The 17,070-nt window shown below is 43.8% G+C and overlaps 1 protein-coding gene across 4 annotated transcripts in view; it reads right to left on the minus strand.

The window, feature by feature from the left end:
- NTM (neurotrimin) overlaps positions 1–17,070 on the minus strand; it is a 946,501-nt gene that overhangs the window by 173,204 nt on the left and 756,227 nt on the right. For all 4 annotated transcript variants that reach the window (XM_012729578.1, XM_004689088.2, XM_012729579.1 and 1 more), the window contains one exon: positions 6,920–7,152. In XM_012729578.1, the coding sequence (XP_012585032.1) occupies positions 6,920–7,152 (233 nt within the window). The remainder of the gene's footprint in view (positions 1–6,919; positions 7,153–17,070) is intronic.

Raw genomic sequence — 17,070 nt, forward strand, 5'->3', positions numbered from 1 at the left:
GTCTACATTCTTTAAATCAAATTCAGCTGGAATGGCCCAACTCCTGTCATTCTCCGGGGTGCTTAGAGGAATGCTCTCATTTTTGTAGTGGCATTTCATTTCCGAACTTTTTGAAATCCTGTTAAATTCACATTCAGTCTAGTGACCAGATCAAATGTGCACTTTCAACTATTTCTTGAACCAAACAGGGAGAGGAGAGATCGTTCGGACAGCAATTTGGGATGATAAATGCGACCTTCTGTCTCACAGGGCTATTGAAACCTGACAGACACACGTGTACTGAGAAGGTGACTTGTGTTGATTCAGAACTGGATGGTTTTCTCCACCACGGACTCAGCAAGATACAGCTTGAATGGAAATTAGCTGGGGCAAAGGTCTCAGCTCTACAGGAACCTTGCCCTGCCAGGAGGGCATGTTGTGTTCTGAGAGATATAGCTGGAGAAACAGAAATCTTTGCTTTTGATGTTAGGATTAGAGCATATTATTCCCTTTTATAAGTTATGTTGCAAATCCCTTTGTTCAGTCCAGTGTAGGGAAGTCTATGGAGCGTGGGTGTCTAGAAATTAAAAGTTATTGTTCCTGTTCTCTTAATCATAGTAATGAATTTTGGCTTGACAAGGTCAATTAATTATTCAGGACTAGAAAGCAACACAATTATACATATCAGGCGGGTAAGAGAAGAAAGTTCAGAACAGAAAGACAATACAAGGTCTGGTACCACCTGGGTTCTATTGTTTACAAGTCACTTGCCTGGGCTGACTATCTACCTGCCATAGTCCCTTTCTCTCTGGAATTCCACAAAAACAAGAAAGTAAGGCAATGCCCTGGTTTCTCTCTTTCCTGTCCCATTTCTTAGGTATTAGCCTTTCCCTTCCTTTCACAGGAGCTGTAGTGCTGTTGACTCCAAAGGCAGGTAATTAACTAGCAAACAATAGCCAGGATTTTCAGATTAATTCAGCCTCAGAAGAAATAGGAAAACTCATTTATACCAAACAAAAGGGATAGGTGATTAGTTGTGCCAATGGAGAAAAAGAGACCTAGCTAGCACCTGCAGAACCAATAAAGAGCTTTCACCTCCGTTGCTTCTACCACTTCTATTATGGCTACATTTAACTACTGCTGCTACACTAACTTTCTCATGTCTATAAGCACTGTGTTTCATGGTTCTCTCACAAACATGTCTCTAAATGAGAATATGCTCACAGATACTACCCAGACCTTGGAAGTCACAGTCAGTGTTCTCATAAGAGAACATCTCTGAAGTTCTGCAGACCACCATGGCAGTTTTGATCTAATACTACACATGGACTTTTAAAAATATAGTCATGGTGTTTGAGATGTCTCCATACTGCCCTCAGTCTGGCCAAAAAATAATTTCCCACGATCATTTTATTTGCTTTGTGATTTCTGAGATATGGCCTCTTCCAAGGGAGCCACAGAGACCAGGGCATCACCAATGTAGATATTCTAGTTTGGCAGAAGAGTCTAGAAGGGGCAAAGAGTAAAATATGCAACTACAGTCCAGAAGCAGTAGCTTATTAATCACGCTCATGAAGCAGAACACCCTAAGGTCAAAGAGATGGAATTCATTAGACCCACATTTTAATAAGGCATCGATGAATCTCCCTCACTTCAACCTAAGAGATTAAGTTCTGGTTGTCTAAGTGGACATGCAGACCTATGGGGGTGCAGTTCTTTCTTTTCATGAGTTCATTTTGAATATAGTATTCACAGCATCTAAAAATCAAGAAGTCCAACTTCTGACCATCACTCCTGCCATGTGAAACTTAGCAAGGAGGCTACAGATGAGTTAGTTCCAACCTCCCCAGTGCTTCCTGGTAGAAGCCTCAGTGTGCCGATGGGCTTACTTCCTGATTCCCACATGTAATAAGTCACTAAATTCTGCCTCCCTTTAGATGCATATTCAGAGTCCAGACATTTTTTCCTGTCTGTTAAGAGAACAACTCTGGTCCTCCATTGTTTTCAACAATCCCTGCTGGCCTTGAAAAGTCCACCACCTTCAACCTTCTTGCCAACATTGCGTTTTCCTTTCCATACCATACCTGGACCATTGAGTCAATAAAACCTTCACTCTTTTGTAGCCTAGGCTAGCCCATAGGGTCATCATTTTATAGCACTGACCAATTGAACTTTCTATAATTATAGGAATAATTTATATCTATATGTCCAACATGGGAGCAACTGGTCACCTGTAACTATGGAATTACTGGACATTGACTAGTGTGATTGAGAAATTAAATTCTGAGCTCTATTTGCTTTAGCTAATTTAAATTCATTTTGAATAGTCATCATGGCAAGTTACAAACTGTCTTCTCCCCTTCTCTCCTCTAGCCCCTGCTGTCTTCTGCACTTCCTTCTCACACTTGCTTCAAGGTCACTCTCCTCTGCAGTGCTGTCCCTGTTCCTGGCTTGATCAGGGAACTTGACACTCATGATCATTATTCTCTGATTGCAGATTATTATCCTTTGATTGCAGCCCTAAGCCTGCTCTTCCTGTCCACACTGACCTTGGACAGTACCTCCTCCCCTCTTCCTGCAGGCTGACCTTTTAAGCCAGGCCATTGAGGCTGACTTCTCTGTGGTTGGACACACAACCTTACTCTGCTGATGTTCTCCATGGTCCTTAACAATTATAACTCCAACTCCTTTCTGCCCACATCACAGACTCCCCTCTGCGGCCCTGATGAGAAGAACCTCAAGTTCATCTTTCAGACATGTGCCCTGCACTGCTAGGACCTCTAGAAACTTCCATGGTTACCAATTAGCATGGGAATGATTTGGGAGAATATAGGCAGCCCTTTGAAAATAAAACAAAGGCAAAATGAAATCCACAGCAACAGGTAGTGAGGAAAGAAGATATAGATCCACTGGGTTGAAAAGGAAGAGAATATTTCCTTTCTTCCTCACTACAAGGATAAGGGATGAACTCAGCAGATTTTTTTTTTTAACTCAGCAGATTTTTAAAAATCCTAGAAAACAAAGCACAAATCAAGGACTTACAGCCAGTGAAAGTCTGTCCTGAAATGTGGGAGGACTGTAGATGATGTTTAGAATTGTATCTCTGGAAAACAGGAACCAAGGAAAGGCTTTTCTTTCCTGTGCTTGTGCTAACCAACAGAGTTGTCTAGCTCAGCATCCATATATGTAGACCAGCCTGATTTTCTGTATAGGCCATTTCTGAATTCTGTTCAAATGTCTAATCAGATAACATAGGGGTAAGCGGTCTCACAATGCTAGTGTTTCCAGGAGTTTGAGGCAAGTGGATATCCAGGTAGATTCAGCTAATTCCAGCAATGCACCAAAGAACTAAAGTCCTAGGAAAGATTTAAGCAAGCCCATCTTCATAGGATGGGAAATAACTTTTCAAGGGCAGCTTTGATGTGCCAAGTGCTTGGCCAGGGTACTAGTAACTGAAGTTGCTTCTGAATGATCATTAACTGTATGAATGAGTGAAAACATGAATGGGGACATTGAGAAGGGCTCAAGGCAGATGCAAAGATGGTGTCATGGCTATCAGCAAGAACTAAATGTACTGAATCACAGCCATAGAGGAGACCCAGCACAAAGAACTAGTGGGGGATACAGGGTATTTGATGGCAAATGAAAAGACATTATAATCTCAACCTTTAAGCCAATGGGCCAGGTCCTATGAAATGCTATTGTTTCCATCTGTGTGGGTTTAATCACATTGGAAGCTTCTTACGTATACATAAGCACACACGCACACAAGCGCATGGGCAGGATATCAGTGGAGTTTTCCTATTGCTGCTATTGCCTGTGTGTGTGAGTGTGTGTGTGTATTTAATAACCTTAATGCCATTGAAAACTTAATATACCTGACTCTCATTCCAGCAGCTTTCAACTCAGGGTTAAATAGAAACTTCAACAAAATCCAGACAGCTTCTGCTAGGGAAATAAGTGTTTATATTCACTACAATAAATAACCCCAACATAAACATACTCTTTTTTTTTGTTATTTTTTATTAATCCTGGATGGTGATGTATCCTCTTCCCAGTACAGAAACAGGGGAATCTGGCTGTTATTTAGTTTGCCTGATTGCTTGTAGGAAGGGGGACAGTGTGGCTTTGAAAAACTATGTTCCTCTGTTTATTAAAGTGTCAATAATGTTCAGTCCAGGCATATCGACAGTGGATTAGCTGGGACTGAGTCTGTGTACAGGACCAGTACCTTTTAAAACCGAGCTTGTTTCCAGATCAATAGAGCCATCAGCATTTGAAAATTAGCCCAAGATGAGATTCCAATACTTAAGGTGGTGGGTCATTGTAAGAGGGCACACAGCCAAGTCACAGATACACGCACCTCGGTGGGGATGAGATATTTTCCATTAGGTTGGACATGAACAGAGATCGGTAGAGCTCCCCCCACCACCACCACCACTGGTACTGCTCTCTGGGAGCCTAGATATGACCTCTGGGCTACAACCCCAGCCATGTGCACTTAATCAAACCTCAAGTCCTGTAAGGCAGTGTCCCTACTGCTGAAGGGCATTTGTGTGGAGGAGGGAAGGGTGGCTTAAAAAAATAACAAAAACTTATATCCCTTAGATTTCAAGAAGAAAACTTAGATTTCAAGGAGGAATCAGTATATTTCACTATTCCTTCCATTTCTAGTTCCATGAGGTTTTACTTTCTAAAGCACATATATTTGATAGTACTTTTGTCACTGTCCAATGCACTCTCTCTACAGTATGTGTATGGAAGTGGGGGGGGGATGTGATGTTTTGGGGGCAATGAGAACATCTTCAAAAGCACCCCTGCTATAAATTGTAGATGATGCCACTGGAGTATCTGACAAACCTCCTCATAAAGTAGTGATTCTCAGATTTTTGGGGGCCAACTATCCACCTGAAAAATATATTTTATATTAAAAAAAAAAAAAAAACTTTCAGAGGCCCTCTCTGGTGGCGCAGCGGGTTAAAGCACAGCACTGAGAAGCTAACACCACTTCAGCATGAGTTTGATCCCTGCCTGCCCTGGAGGTTCAATCCCCAGCCCCGGCGACAGACCTCTCCTGACCCGCCCACTGCTCCTCCCAGCAGTGTACTTCATCCATCTGCCTATTCTGCGCCCCACTCTGTCCCTGGTGAATCCTCTCATGGCCCCTGTACCTCTGGCCTGTACCCCAGTCTGTATCATAAATAAATAAATTAAAAAAAAAACTTGCAGAAGGAAAGAAGGTGAGAATAAATCAGGTATAAAGGGCCAACTGTATGGTGAAAGATAGAATGGGACTTTTAGTGGTGAACTTAATGTAGTTTAGGCACATGTTGATTTATTTATCTCACACCTGCAGCTTACTTATAATGCAACATTACTTCCAAAAATATTTTCAAAAATAGATACACTGAAACAAAAACATTACTTAGCCATACCTCCTCTGATATTTGTAATACACCAAGATTCTCTGCACAATTCTATTTCCTTTAAAAAAATTGTTTGCACTCACCATTTTGAAAAATTTTATAGAACAAATTTGAAAAAAAAAAGCCATCATAACTTCCTCTTGGAAAGAAGAAAAAAGAAAACAATATAAAACATAAAACTTGGTATGACCAAGCTTCACCATAGCATGATGGCTTCAGAGTGAGTGCTGTATCCTTCTCACTCTCAGGGGTCTGCTTCTCATTATTGCTCCCATCTCCCTCTTTACAGGGGACCTCCATGTCCAACTTGCACTTTGTCCTGCCTCTTATCATGAACTTTCCCTTTATTCTGTCAGCCTATTTGAGTGCTTCACACACAGCCCCCGCAGCCCTCTTCCTGTCTTCATTTTCTAAGCAACCATTTGAGGACAACCCGCTTTCCTTGGGCCAGCTACAGTGAAGCACCTGGAGGAAGCCCTGCAGGAGGATTTATTACCCTGGACTAGCCAGTGAGAGCTGGGTGAAGGGAATGGGAATGAAAGAGCAATGGAGGAATCAGAATCCAGCCCTCTAGGACATAAGCTTCTGAGATAATTAAGATGCTTAAAAAGTAACAGTATTTGGAAAATAATAACATGTGTTAGACCCTCTTCCAATTGATTAATACACAGATCATACATGTAAAATTCACTCTTCACCCAGTAATCACAACAATAACCCCACGTTCCAGAAGGAGCTGCTGCAGCATAGTGAGTGACTGGACTGAGCCGGATGTAATTCTGAGCTTTCACTCCCTGATTAGGATTTGACCCACCACGGCTGAGTGTTGTCTGGCGCCTAAGGACCAGTTCTGTTCCTGGCCTGGGTGTTTCCCAGGCCTGAAAAGCAGAGGGAGCAGAATGCAGAGAGAAACCTAGCAGAACAAACACATGACCTCAAAAGCAGGGTGAGGCTGCAGAAAGAGGGTTCAAGTCGGGGTACATCCAAATCACAGATCAGACACAGGAATAGGGGGGTGCTATAGGTAAGAAGCCCTAGGTTTGAAGAGAGGAGAAGCTGCAAGCCAGTTACAGTGGATGTTCCTATGCGCGCTGCATGAAAGGGAGGTGTCCGGAACATCTGTGTGGGCCCTGCCCCCTTCACAGGCAGTGCCAGGGTGGCATATGCGCAGCGCCAGAAAAGCATTCAAGGGCTGGTCTTAAAATAAAACAAGCTTGGAATCGCATGGAACCTAAAAAATCTTAGAGGAGAAAAAAGCCAAGGAAAGCAATAATTAGAAGATAATTTTCTGAGAAAATATATTATTGGAACAAAAGCAAAAAAAAAAAAAATCTCAGTTCTATTCAATGGGAAAATTATTTGAAAATTCAGCTTCTGATGGCAAAATGACAACTAGGAAGTTTTCCTGACCAGATGGGACAAACAGAAGCCATCTCTGATCAGGACCGATAGTGATATTTCAAGCAGGCCCTCCCCACGAGCTGAGGCCCCGCTCCACCTGCCACGCCCCCTACCTTGCACTATGAGGTGCACCCTCGAGGTCTTGGGGTGGTTGTCCGTCTGCACAGAGCAGGTGTACGGGCCCTCGTCGTACACGTCCACGTTCTGGATCATGATGCTGTACTGGGTTTGGGTGTTGCTCAGGAGGATCACACGGGGGTCCAGGCACCACTTGTCATTCCCGGCGTAGAGAATGGTGCTGCGGTTCAGCCAGGCCACCCGGGTGACTCGGTTGTCAATAGTGCACCTGAGGGAAGAATGGATGCATCAGGCAAGGGGGCAGACAAGAAATGGGGGCTCTCCCTGTGCCGGCGTCAGGGTGTGGCCATGATGATTTGCTACTATGCCTTGTTTCCACCCCTGAACCCCAATGTCCATGCAAATTTCCTTTGTTGGATTTGCCCTAGGGGGGCACTTTCTGGAACTCAGCAACAGAGTTCTTGTGTTTGTTTTGTCTTTGTTTCCTTAATATTTTACTTTTTTAATTTTTAAATTAAAATTTCTACAGAAGAACTGGGGTGTAGGCCAGTTTTAGGAGTTGAGAAGATTCATCAGAGACAGAGTGGGGAGCAAAACAGGCAGACTTACTGAATCACACTGCTGATGGGAGCAACAGGCAAGACGGGTGAGGTCTGCTGTACCATGTGGGTTAGTTCCCTTCAGGGAGGGGTTCTGGGGTGGGGGTTGAAATCAGGCTGTAGCAGTGGTAGTGCTGAGACTTAACCCTAGGCCACCATGGAGGTCTTTTTAGCATTTTAAAAGGACAAATTTATTAGGAAAAGAAGAAAAGAGAGGCAACTTCATAGTCACAGGAGGTCAGGGAGCAGCTAGTCTTATTGGGTCTATATAGCCTCAGAACGCTGGCTGCCCAGACCTCTGGGTCCTGAGAATCTCAGGGCTTCTAAGACCACGTGTGTACAGGCCCACTTCAGATAAATTTCCATTACAGCATTTGGCATGCAGGAAGGTCAAGCCCTGTGATGTGGATGAGGAGGACGTGCACTCATTGTAAGACACTCCTAACAATCCTCCCGGGAAAGGTCTACTGGTAAAGGGGATTGAAGAACAAAAGAGAAATTAAGTAATTCTCCCAAGATATGCAGATAAAACTTGCTAGAGAAGAAACTCAGCTTTTAACTTCTAAACACTATTCTTCCCATCTCAGAATAGTGAATTCTGACAGAAGGCTTCTATAGTCAAAACTAAATATGGACCACCCCCATTTCTATTTAGTATCAGGATACCCAGGGGCAGAGCTGTTCAATTACTGCTAGACTAAAGACATTTTCCAAAACCTTAAACTGTTTGTACATGTAAAAATAGCTTTCCTTTCTTCATGTTTTGCACGCGGAGTCCCCAAATTACAGAAACTCCCTCCTCTTTCTCTATACTTGCAAAATCTCCAGACTCTCTCCCACATCCTAATCACATCTCTGTCTGTACTCATTTCTTCTCTTTCCTACACCAAGCAAGCTCTGTGGCCTTAGGCTAAATTTACAAACACAGTGTCCTGATCCTAACTTTAATACTGGAAATAGCAACACAGCATGGTCTGTATAACAATGCCTGAATTTGGTACATTCCTTTGCAGGATACAAAATGTTTTTTTCATAATCCTGTCTCATTTGATTCTTGTAGCAAGTCTGTGAGATCAATGACTTTACTCACTCCCTATTTAAGATAAGGACTGTAGAAAGTCCCTGGTGACATGGGTGGGTTAAAGTCTCAGCACTTTCAAACTATCACCAGCCACTGCAGCATGAGTTCGATCCCCTGCCAGGGAACTAAAACACCAGCACCAGCAAACCTCTCCTGTCTCACCCGCTGCTCCCCTCAGCAGTGTATTTCCGTAGACCTGCCAGTTCTGCTCCCCACTCTGTTTCTGGTGAATCCTTTCAGACTACCTCCCACACTTCTGACCTGTACCCCAGTTCTTCTATGCATAAGAAAACATCTTTAAAAATAAATAAATAAAAGATCAGGACTGTAGGGTTTGGAATGGCCTGGAGACTGGTTCCAGATTAGAGATGGACTCAGGTCTGTTCAGCCAGGGCATCTAACTCCCAGTCCTGCGTGCTTCTCGGAATATGCGACTCTGGGTTTTTCAGGAGAGAGGGACAAATGACTCCACTGAATTCTCAAAATGGTCTGTGACCATAGAAAGCCAGGAAAGGCTGCTCAGCACCCTGGCTCCCCCAGGTGGTCCCTCTCCAAAGGAGATCGCTAGTATCATCCACCCTTTATGCTTATACTTGTGTAAATGTCACACGATCACTCCCCCGCCCCTCAGACACAGGTGGGGAGTCTTGCTGGTGGCTCCTGTAGGGAAAACTGTTCAACCAGAAATGCCTTTGCTCTGGTGTCCTGTAAAATCTGTGCTGCTTATTGTGATTTCTGGACAACACAGCATGGAAATGATGGAAGATCTAATGAGGGAAAGATCAGTGGAGACTTTCTGGAAGACGGCATGAACCACTTGCATCAGAATCACCTGAGGGGCTTGTTAGAGATTCTAACTCTCATTTCCTGTTTGACTGATTCAGAATATTGGGGAAGCCAGACATACACGTTTCTAAAAATATCTGTTGAAAACTTTGAAAAGTATTGGTATAGAACAGTGTACCCAGGACCACCAACACAATTTGTGTCGTTCAATACAAAATACAAATGCAGAGTATTTTGTCTAAGAATTATGAAGATTTTTCAAGATGGTGAGAACAGAGAATCTCACCACGTGCAGGAACCTGAGTAAATAGATGGGGAACAGACTCTGCTGAGATTATGTGTCTCCGGATCTCCTGGAATGCATATTCTGATGATAGCAGGGCTGAAGGGCGCCTGAGATTCTGCATTATTAATGAGCTCTGTGGTGATGCCAATGCGGATGACCACTAGACCATTCCATAAGTAGCATAAATCCACCGGCACATCAGATCACATTAGGGTCTGAAAAGCATTGAGCTATCACTTCACAATGTGGAATTGTGGTCAGAAAGCCATCATATCAGCACTACTTGGGAGCTGGTTAGAAATGAAGAGTTGGGCCCTCCCTGAGGTTGCTCCCGGGTTAAAACACAGCACTAGGAAGCTGGTCACAGCTGCTTTGGTGCGAGTTCAGTCCCGCCCCAGAGGTAATCCACATGGTGCAGCAGACCTCTCCTGTCTCTCCCACTGCTCCCCTCAGCAGTGTACTCTGTCAATCTGTTCTGCTCCCCACTCTGACTCTGGTGAATCCTCTCGCTGTCCCTGAAACTCTGGCCTGTACCCCAGCTCTGTATACATACAGAAATAAATCTTGAAAAAAAAAAAAAAAAAAAGAGGGCCCTACCTGGTGCAGCGGGTTAAAGCACAGCACTAAGAAACTAAAGCCACTTCACTATGAGTTCGATCCCCACTTCATAGGTGACCACATGTTGTGGCAGGCCTCTCCTGACTGGCCCGCTGCTCCCCTCAGCAATGTACTTCATCAGTTGGCTTGTTCTGCTCCCCAATCTGTCTCTGGTGAATCTTCTCACTGCTCCTGCACCTCTGACCTGTACCCCAGTTCTGTATGCATAAATAAATTAAAAAAAAAAAAAAGAAATGAAGACTCTCAGGCCTGACCTCAGATGTCATGAATTGGAATCTGCATTTTAATAAGATCTCCAGGTAACTGGAATACATGGAGTATTCCATGTATACATGGCCGACTGTATATCAAGACTTCCCATTTGGCTTGATGGCTGTCCACTGAGGGAGTGCCTGGCCTGTCTCCTTCCTTCCTTTGCAGGCATGGTGTTCTCCCTCTCAGGCTGCTTCACCTGAATGGTGGATTTGCAACCAGAAGGTCTTGAAATTCCATAGGAAAACACATTCCACAGCTGGCTTTGCTAGCAACGTAGCCATTGTAATAAACTTAAAGGTGGTCACTGCTTTGACTTGCTTGGATCCAAGCAGAGAAAATGATGAAATTCATATTCATGGCTAATGTTAGTGAGTACTTATTACTATATGCTATGTAATGTGCAAGACTGTTTCAGGCACTACTTCATCATCTCAGCAACTGGATTGGGCTCACCTATTATTGCTGATTTGCAGATGGGGTTAAGTGAAACTAAAATATATTGTCCATATGGCTGAGACCACACTGATATTAAGCTGCAGAACCAAGATCCAGATCCAGTTTACCGCCCTCCATTAAATGTACTTGAATGTCCCATATAGAACTTCCCACATGTCCCTTTAACATTTAAGTTCAACATGCATCAGAGTTACTGGGAAGACCAAATAAAAATACAGATATGGCCCTTGCCTGGTCAAGAAATCAGTCTTCGAGAATCATTAATTTAGATATCTGGAATGAGAGCAGCAGAGTGAGTGGGCACTGGAAATCACTCTTGTTTGAAACAGTTTTCCATTACTTTATAGGAGAGAACTTTCTTGTAACCAATATGTTCTGGGAAGCCAGAAGCAGATTCCTCATTATTTCTTCCCCAGCAGCTGAAATTTGACCAGATACCAGGTGCATGGCCGTGGTGCAGAGAATGCTGATCAGCAGGCTCGACACTGCTTGAATAATTGTTGTGGATGCCCACAATGGGGGCATCTCACAACCTCTTGATGAACATGAGAGGACTGTCCTGGGCTTTCTTCTGAGTGTCTAATTACTGGAAATTGACTGAAACAGACGTAGCCTCACCACGCTGCACTGCACTTATAGGGCCAAAGATATTCATTTACAGATACAGTAGCACTCCAAAACCAGACAATTTCTAGCTCAGTTATGTAGCCCCTGTGATAGACTACACTGAAAAGTTGGCATAGCTTCAGCTGTGGTTTTGGGCACATCCAAGGTCATGTTTAGATGTCCAAACTGTCACTGCCAGGTATCAGTCTTGCTGAGTCTCCACAGCATTAATGCTGGCTTCTGCAGAGATGGATCACAAAGGTAATCTGGCAGCCAGCTCCTGTCACCCTCTCATACCTGCCCCCATCTAACTGTCTCATTTATCGAGTCTCCTCAACAAGGCAAGAGAGGCAATTCTCCTGGGTGTAAAGAAATGTGAAAACAAGCATAACAGCTCTCCAGAAGGGTGGGGACTGTCCCAGCCAAAGTAGATGCCTTGCTGGTGAGTAGTCAATAGGAGATGGTGGTGGGACATTCAGCCAACAGGCAGCATTTTCCAGAGGCAAACTTAACATTGTTCTACAAAAACCAATGTCCAACCACACATGCCCTCCCCTTCAGCAAGGTGGGTCACTATGTGAATAACTGCCAGTGAGATACATTTCATGCTCAACTTTTCTTGACTAGTCCAGATAAGTGAAGCTGGAGATACCCACAAGACAACAGAGAACTTGTCATAGGTCAATGAGAGGCAGGCCAGGATAAACAATAATAGGCAATAAGGATTGCAAGTGAAAGCCAACCCCCAACAATTTCCTCCATCATACCCAATACCCAATCTGCCACCCATACAAACATGGCAATGACCTAGATCGAGCCCTGGAACTCCCAATACCTCAAATTCCAACTCTCCGTTAACACAGCCCTGCTGATGTGCTTGTACTGCACCATGCACCCAGCAAAGTATGTGGAAGAGGAAGCTGCCTTACCAATACTTTTCTGCAGTTGCCTTGATCATGGCCAGGCTCCAAAAGTGCAAACCTCGATGTCCTAAATCTCTTGTTGCATCTCTACATAAAATAGAGAAAAATGACCTAGCAAGATCAAGATGAGTGTTGTAGAAAGAAAATCATGAAGGTATGAACTTAGGGTGTCAAGTTACATTGGGATTCAGGGTGGAGGGAAAGAAAGTAACAGAGGAAGGGGGCAAACTGACAGTTGAAAACAAAAAGCAAAAGTATCTGCAACCTTCTAAAGATGGGCAGAGGGAGAGCTGAAATAAAGAGGAGGATTATTAAAGCAAGAGAAAATCCAGGCTTGGCCTTTCTTAAACACACCTGCTTGAAGATCTGAGGACCATATGGATCCAGTCAGTGGGTAATCCCACAATTCCTGCTATCAAATGGCCTTTTAACTGCTTTTGAAGGCAGCATGACGTAAGCAGTGGCTTGAGACCACGATGGCATAGCTCTTCACAGCACCTAGTCACAATCTCCTCCTGTCACAAAAAACTTATTGCCTGAGTTTGGTTCCTCCGAGTATTCATCTTGAGCACCAGTGCTCTCCTTGAACTTCACAGAGAAACCTCACAGTGCACAGGGTTCAGAAATACCCAGTCCAATTTCTTGGCTTGTTTGGCTTCCAAATCTGCTTCCATGCAAAACAAAGAAAGAACACACCTAGATATGTTGTCGCCAACTTGCTGAAAATCCAAGTATCAGCGGACACATTTGCTCTTTATTCTAGAAAAAGGTTTCAGTAGTGGAGTTGTGATTTTACCTGTATGAGAATCTAAATTCATGTTGCTATTTATAAGGTTCGTTTGGGCCATGTAGACCTAAGAATGCTGATTTTACACTCAGTTCACACTGGCCTCACATCTTTTACCTGCTGTCATTTTTCATTACAAAGAAATGATCTATGCTATGAAATATCATTAGTTATGTTGAGAGTGACAAGGCAGATCATACCTAAGGAGGAGTCCTTATGATGGAAGAAAATGGATTAGACAATGAGGTCAGCTGTGTACCCACTGTACCAAGAGTCCACGCTGCTGGTAGGTCCCTAAACATCTGAGGGAAGGGGAGGAAGAAGAGAGGAACAAGCTCTCAAGTCCCACTGCTGGAATCTAAGACTCAGCTCTGTTTTTTATTGCTACTCAACAAGTCATCTGACCTCACTGAGTTTTATTTAACTCATCTGCATTGGAAATAACTTTCCCTTCTCTCTGGGGTTAATGAAAGAATTAAATGGAAACAGCAGGTTAATGTTTTGTTTTAGGTGTAGTGGAAAACCCAACAAATATCTGTTATACATACTTTGTACTCATCTTGAGCTTGTATTTATGTTATACAGATAACTAGAACCATGTCTTGTATTTCTCTTGTGTCCTAGTACAACATGGTATTGAGTAAAAAGTAAGCACTCAATAAATATCTGCCAGCTGATTGATTTAGTTTTCAGTAAAATCTTCCACCTTTCACAAACTCCTACAAAGTAAAAGACCATGAGACCCAAGTCTCAGAACGTCAGGATAATTCCTCTGTATGTCACCACTGGCCTGTATTTTCACGCACTAAATTCACACAGGGCCTTCTGCACATGCTCTCTCTTCGTGAGCTTCAGAACAGCAGAAGTCATCCTCTTCTCTACTGTTTGGGGGATAAATCACAAGGGTTCAGCTTTATGGGCCTCTACAGACATTTCTCAACAAGCACACCTATCCATCTATCCTTCCTGTCTGAGGCAAATGGAGTAGCATCATCTCAAAACAAACACTGCTGTGTTAGGTGGGCTATGACTTTTCTGAAATGTATGGTACGACATTTTGATTTGTGTTATATGAAGTCAGTGACAGAATCCTGACAGGAACTCAAATGTTGAAAGAGGCTTGGCGCTGTTCAGTTGGCTGACCACATTTGTAAACCAGAACTCCCAGAAGCCATGTCTGTATTCAGTAATCATGGGTTACATCAACATGGCAGGAAGGTCCCCTCAGCTCTAGTATGGGACCATCTGGGCTATCTGGCGGCTTGATTGTGTCATATAACCATAAGACTGGAGCCTTTTGTTACTAGCTTTCCCAAACTAGATGATTTTTTCCCCCATTTATTTTCCTAAAATATTCAAAGTGGTCTAACTGCAGAATAAAGGCTTTAGACTCTTTTCATAGAGACAACACTTCCTTGGAGAAGAAGTTCTGCACTTCACTTTGGATTCCCAAAGGAAGAATAACCTTAGTTGGGACTTGAGGCCATGCGGGATCCCTTTCTCAATCTTTTTTTTTTTTTTAATATTTACTTATGTATGCATACAGAACTGAGGTATAGGTCAGAGGAACAGGGGCTGTAAGGATTCACCAGAGACAGAGTGGGGGACAGAGCAGGCAGATGGACAAAGTATCCTGTTGAGGAGAGCTGCTGATAAAACGGGAGAGCAGCTGCACCATGTGGGTCAGCAACTTGGCCTGGGATCAAACTTGTGAAGTGGCTGAGGCTAGTTTCATAATTTTGTGCTTCAACCTGTTGTGACCCAGGGAGGGCCCCACCTTCCTCAATCTTTAGGTTCAGTACCTCAGAGTTTGCATGCTTTCTGCCATATTTTTCTATCTGTTCCCTGTAACAATTGGTTGTTTGAAGAATTCCCTCTCTGAAGAACACAGACAATCTGAGTCCTCAAAGTCAATGTAATGGCATAATGATGATGGGTCCACTGAAGCAAATGCTTAGTACAAAAATATTATTGACATTAAGTCAGCCATTCTAACTATTCAAGATGGCAGCTCAATGGAGGGGTCCTCATGGAATATATGTTGAGGGAATGGACCCCACATACTCAACATTCTCTCTTGACAACAGGAAATGACTACCATCATTTCAGAGTAGATAATGAAAAATAGTTGTTACACTAATTCCTTTTACAATTACTAACATAGTCCAGTGGGCTAATTAGTTCTTGAAAAAGGACCAATCTTACTGTCCAAACTTTGAAAAAATTTTAGAATGTAAATTCCAAATATCACGAAGCTATGCTTTCAAATATCAGTTCTCTATTTCTAAATCCCAAGGTGCAGGCTTCCTTCCAGAAGACATCTTTGAAAGTAGCTTTCCAAGGTGTGTCCACTCAGAGGAGCACAGGTAACTTTAGCAGTTTGTTGTTAAATGGCCATGGCCTGTCTCACCCTTTCCCAACTAATATGGAGCTGAGATCCATGGAGGAGCCCCGAAGAGAGGAGCTATGAATTAGAGAAAGAACAGTTGGCCCACTTAACCCATTTCATAAGTCAGTCTCTATTATTAAGGACTGGAAAGCCCTAGAAGCATGTTCCCTATGCCTGAGGAAAGATGTCTCATAGGTACATCCACCTGAGGAAAGGGCATACCTTCTGTTCTACCCCAAGTGCTGACAGATAGCATCCCTGGGGGAAATGGGATTTGGACTCATGTTAAACCAGTCTACAGAGAAGAGACATTAAGTCTGCTGTGGGGAAATGAACCTGGAGCCAGCGAACCCGCTCTGCAGAAAGCCAGGCCTGGCTCCCAGGACTTTGATCCACTGTGATGATCCCACCAGGGGAATGCAGTCCTGTGTTTCAACCAGTTCCCTCAGGCCCCTCTTATCATCTCTGTCTGCTCCTCAGGTTTCTGTGAGTTTTTCTTCTAACAGTCCACACCTGCAACTCTCTTTGGAGGCCTGCCTTCAGGCTGCAGGAGCCCCTCTGCACCCACTCAGAGATTGAAAGTGTCTGTAACTGGCATCCCCCCAGGGCAGCCAGCAGCAGCACTGTGTGGGTGTATGAAAACTTGAGCTCTCTGTACCTGCCAGTCTCTCCACGGATCTGCTTGAAGCCACCTTCATAGATATTTGGCTGCAACTGAGTTTCCACTTAACTTCTTGTCTTGCCCTTCCCTGCTTGGTTTCCCTCCAGATTATCTCTTTAGTAAGCCACTCTCCCTAAAATTCCCACATCAGAGCCTGGGTCTATGGATCCACAAGTAAGATGATCCAATTTGTAATTTTCACAAGTGTTGCGTGATTAGGAGAAACCCTTAATGAGAAGGAGCATGAGATGAAGTGAAGGCTGCAAAGAGAAGGTTCTTGAAAGATACACACTGTCCTGTCATCAGGCCAGGGCAGAGGAGCAGAGTGGGAGCTCCAGGTTCAGGGAGACAGGAGAGGGGGCTGAGTATTGCCTGCAATGAAGAAGGATGAGAGGGTTTGGGGTCACCTACTGACAGTGACACCAGGGAATACAGCCCTGCCGGATCTAATACTAGAGCGAGAGCTCTGAAGATCATGGGTGTTATGGAGTGGGGGTGTGGGGGTGTGCCCTGGACTGTAAATCTCAGGGACGGTAAGTCCAGAGCATAGATGAAATGAAGAACATACTACAGGAACAGAGAAAAGGGAAGCAGGGCTCACCATGGGAAGAAAAGAATGCCAAGATTGGAGTGTGGATGTGGGACACACCTCTACAGCAGAAGTGGGGTCTCTGTGAGGGGGCAGAGATTGAAATTTTAAGAAGGAAGAGACTAGTAGCGTGTAGGGGTGGGAGTGTCC

Source organism: Condylura cristata, unplaced genomic scaffold, assembly GCF_000260355.1.
Source record: "Condylura cristata isolate star-nosed mole 26May11 unplaced genomic scaffold, ConCri1.0 scaffold00025, whole genome shotgun sequence".
Taxonomy (NCBI): Eukaryota; Metazoa; Chordata; class Mammalia; order Eulipotyphla; family Talpidae; genus Condylura; species Condylura cristata.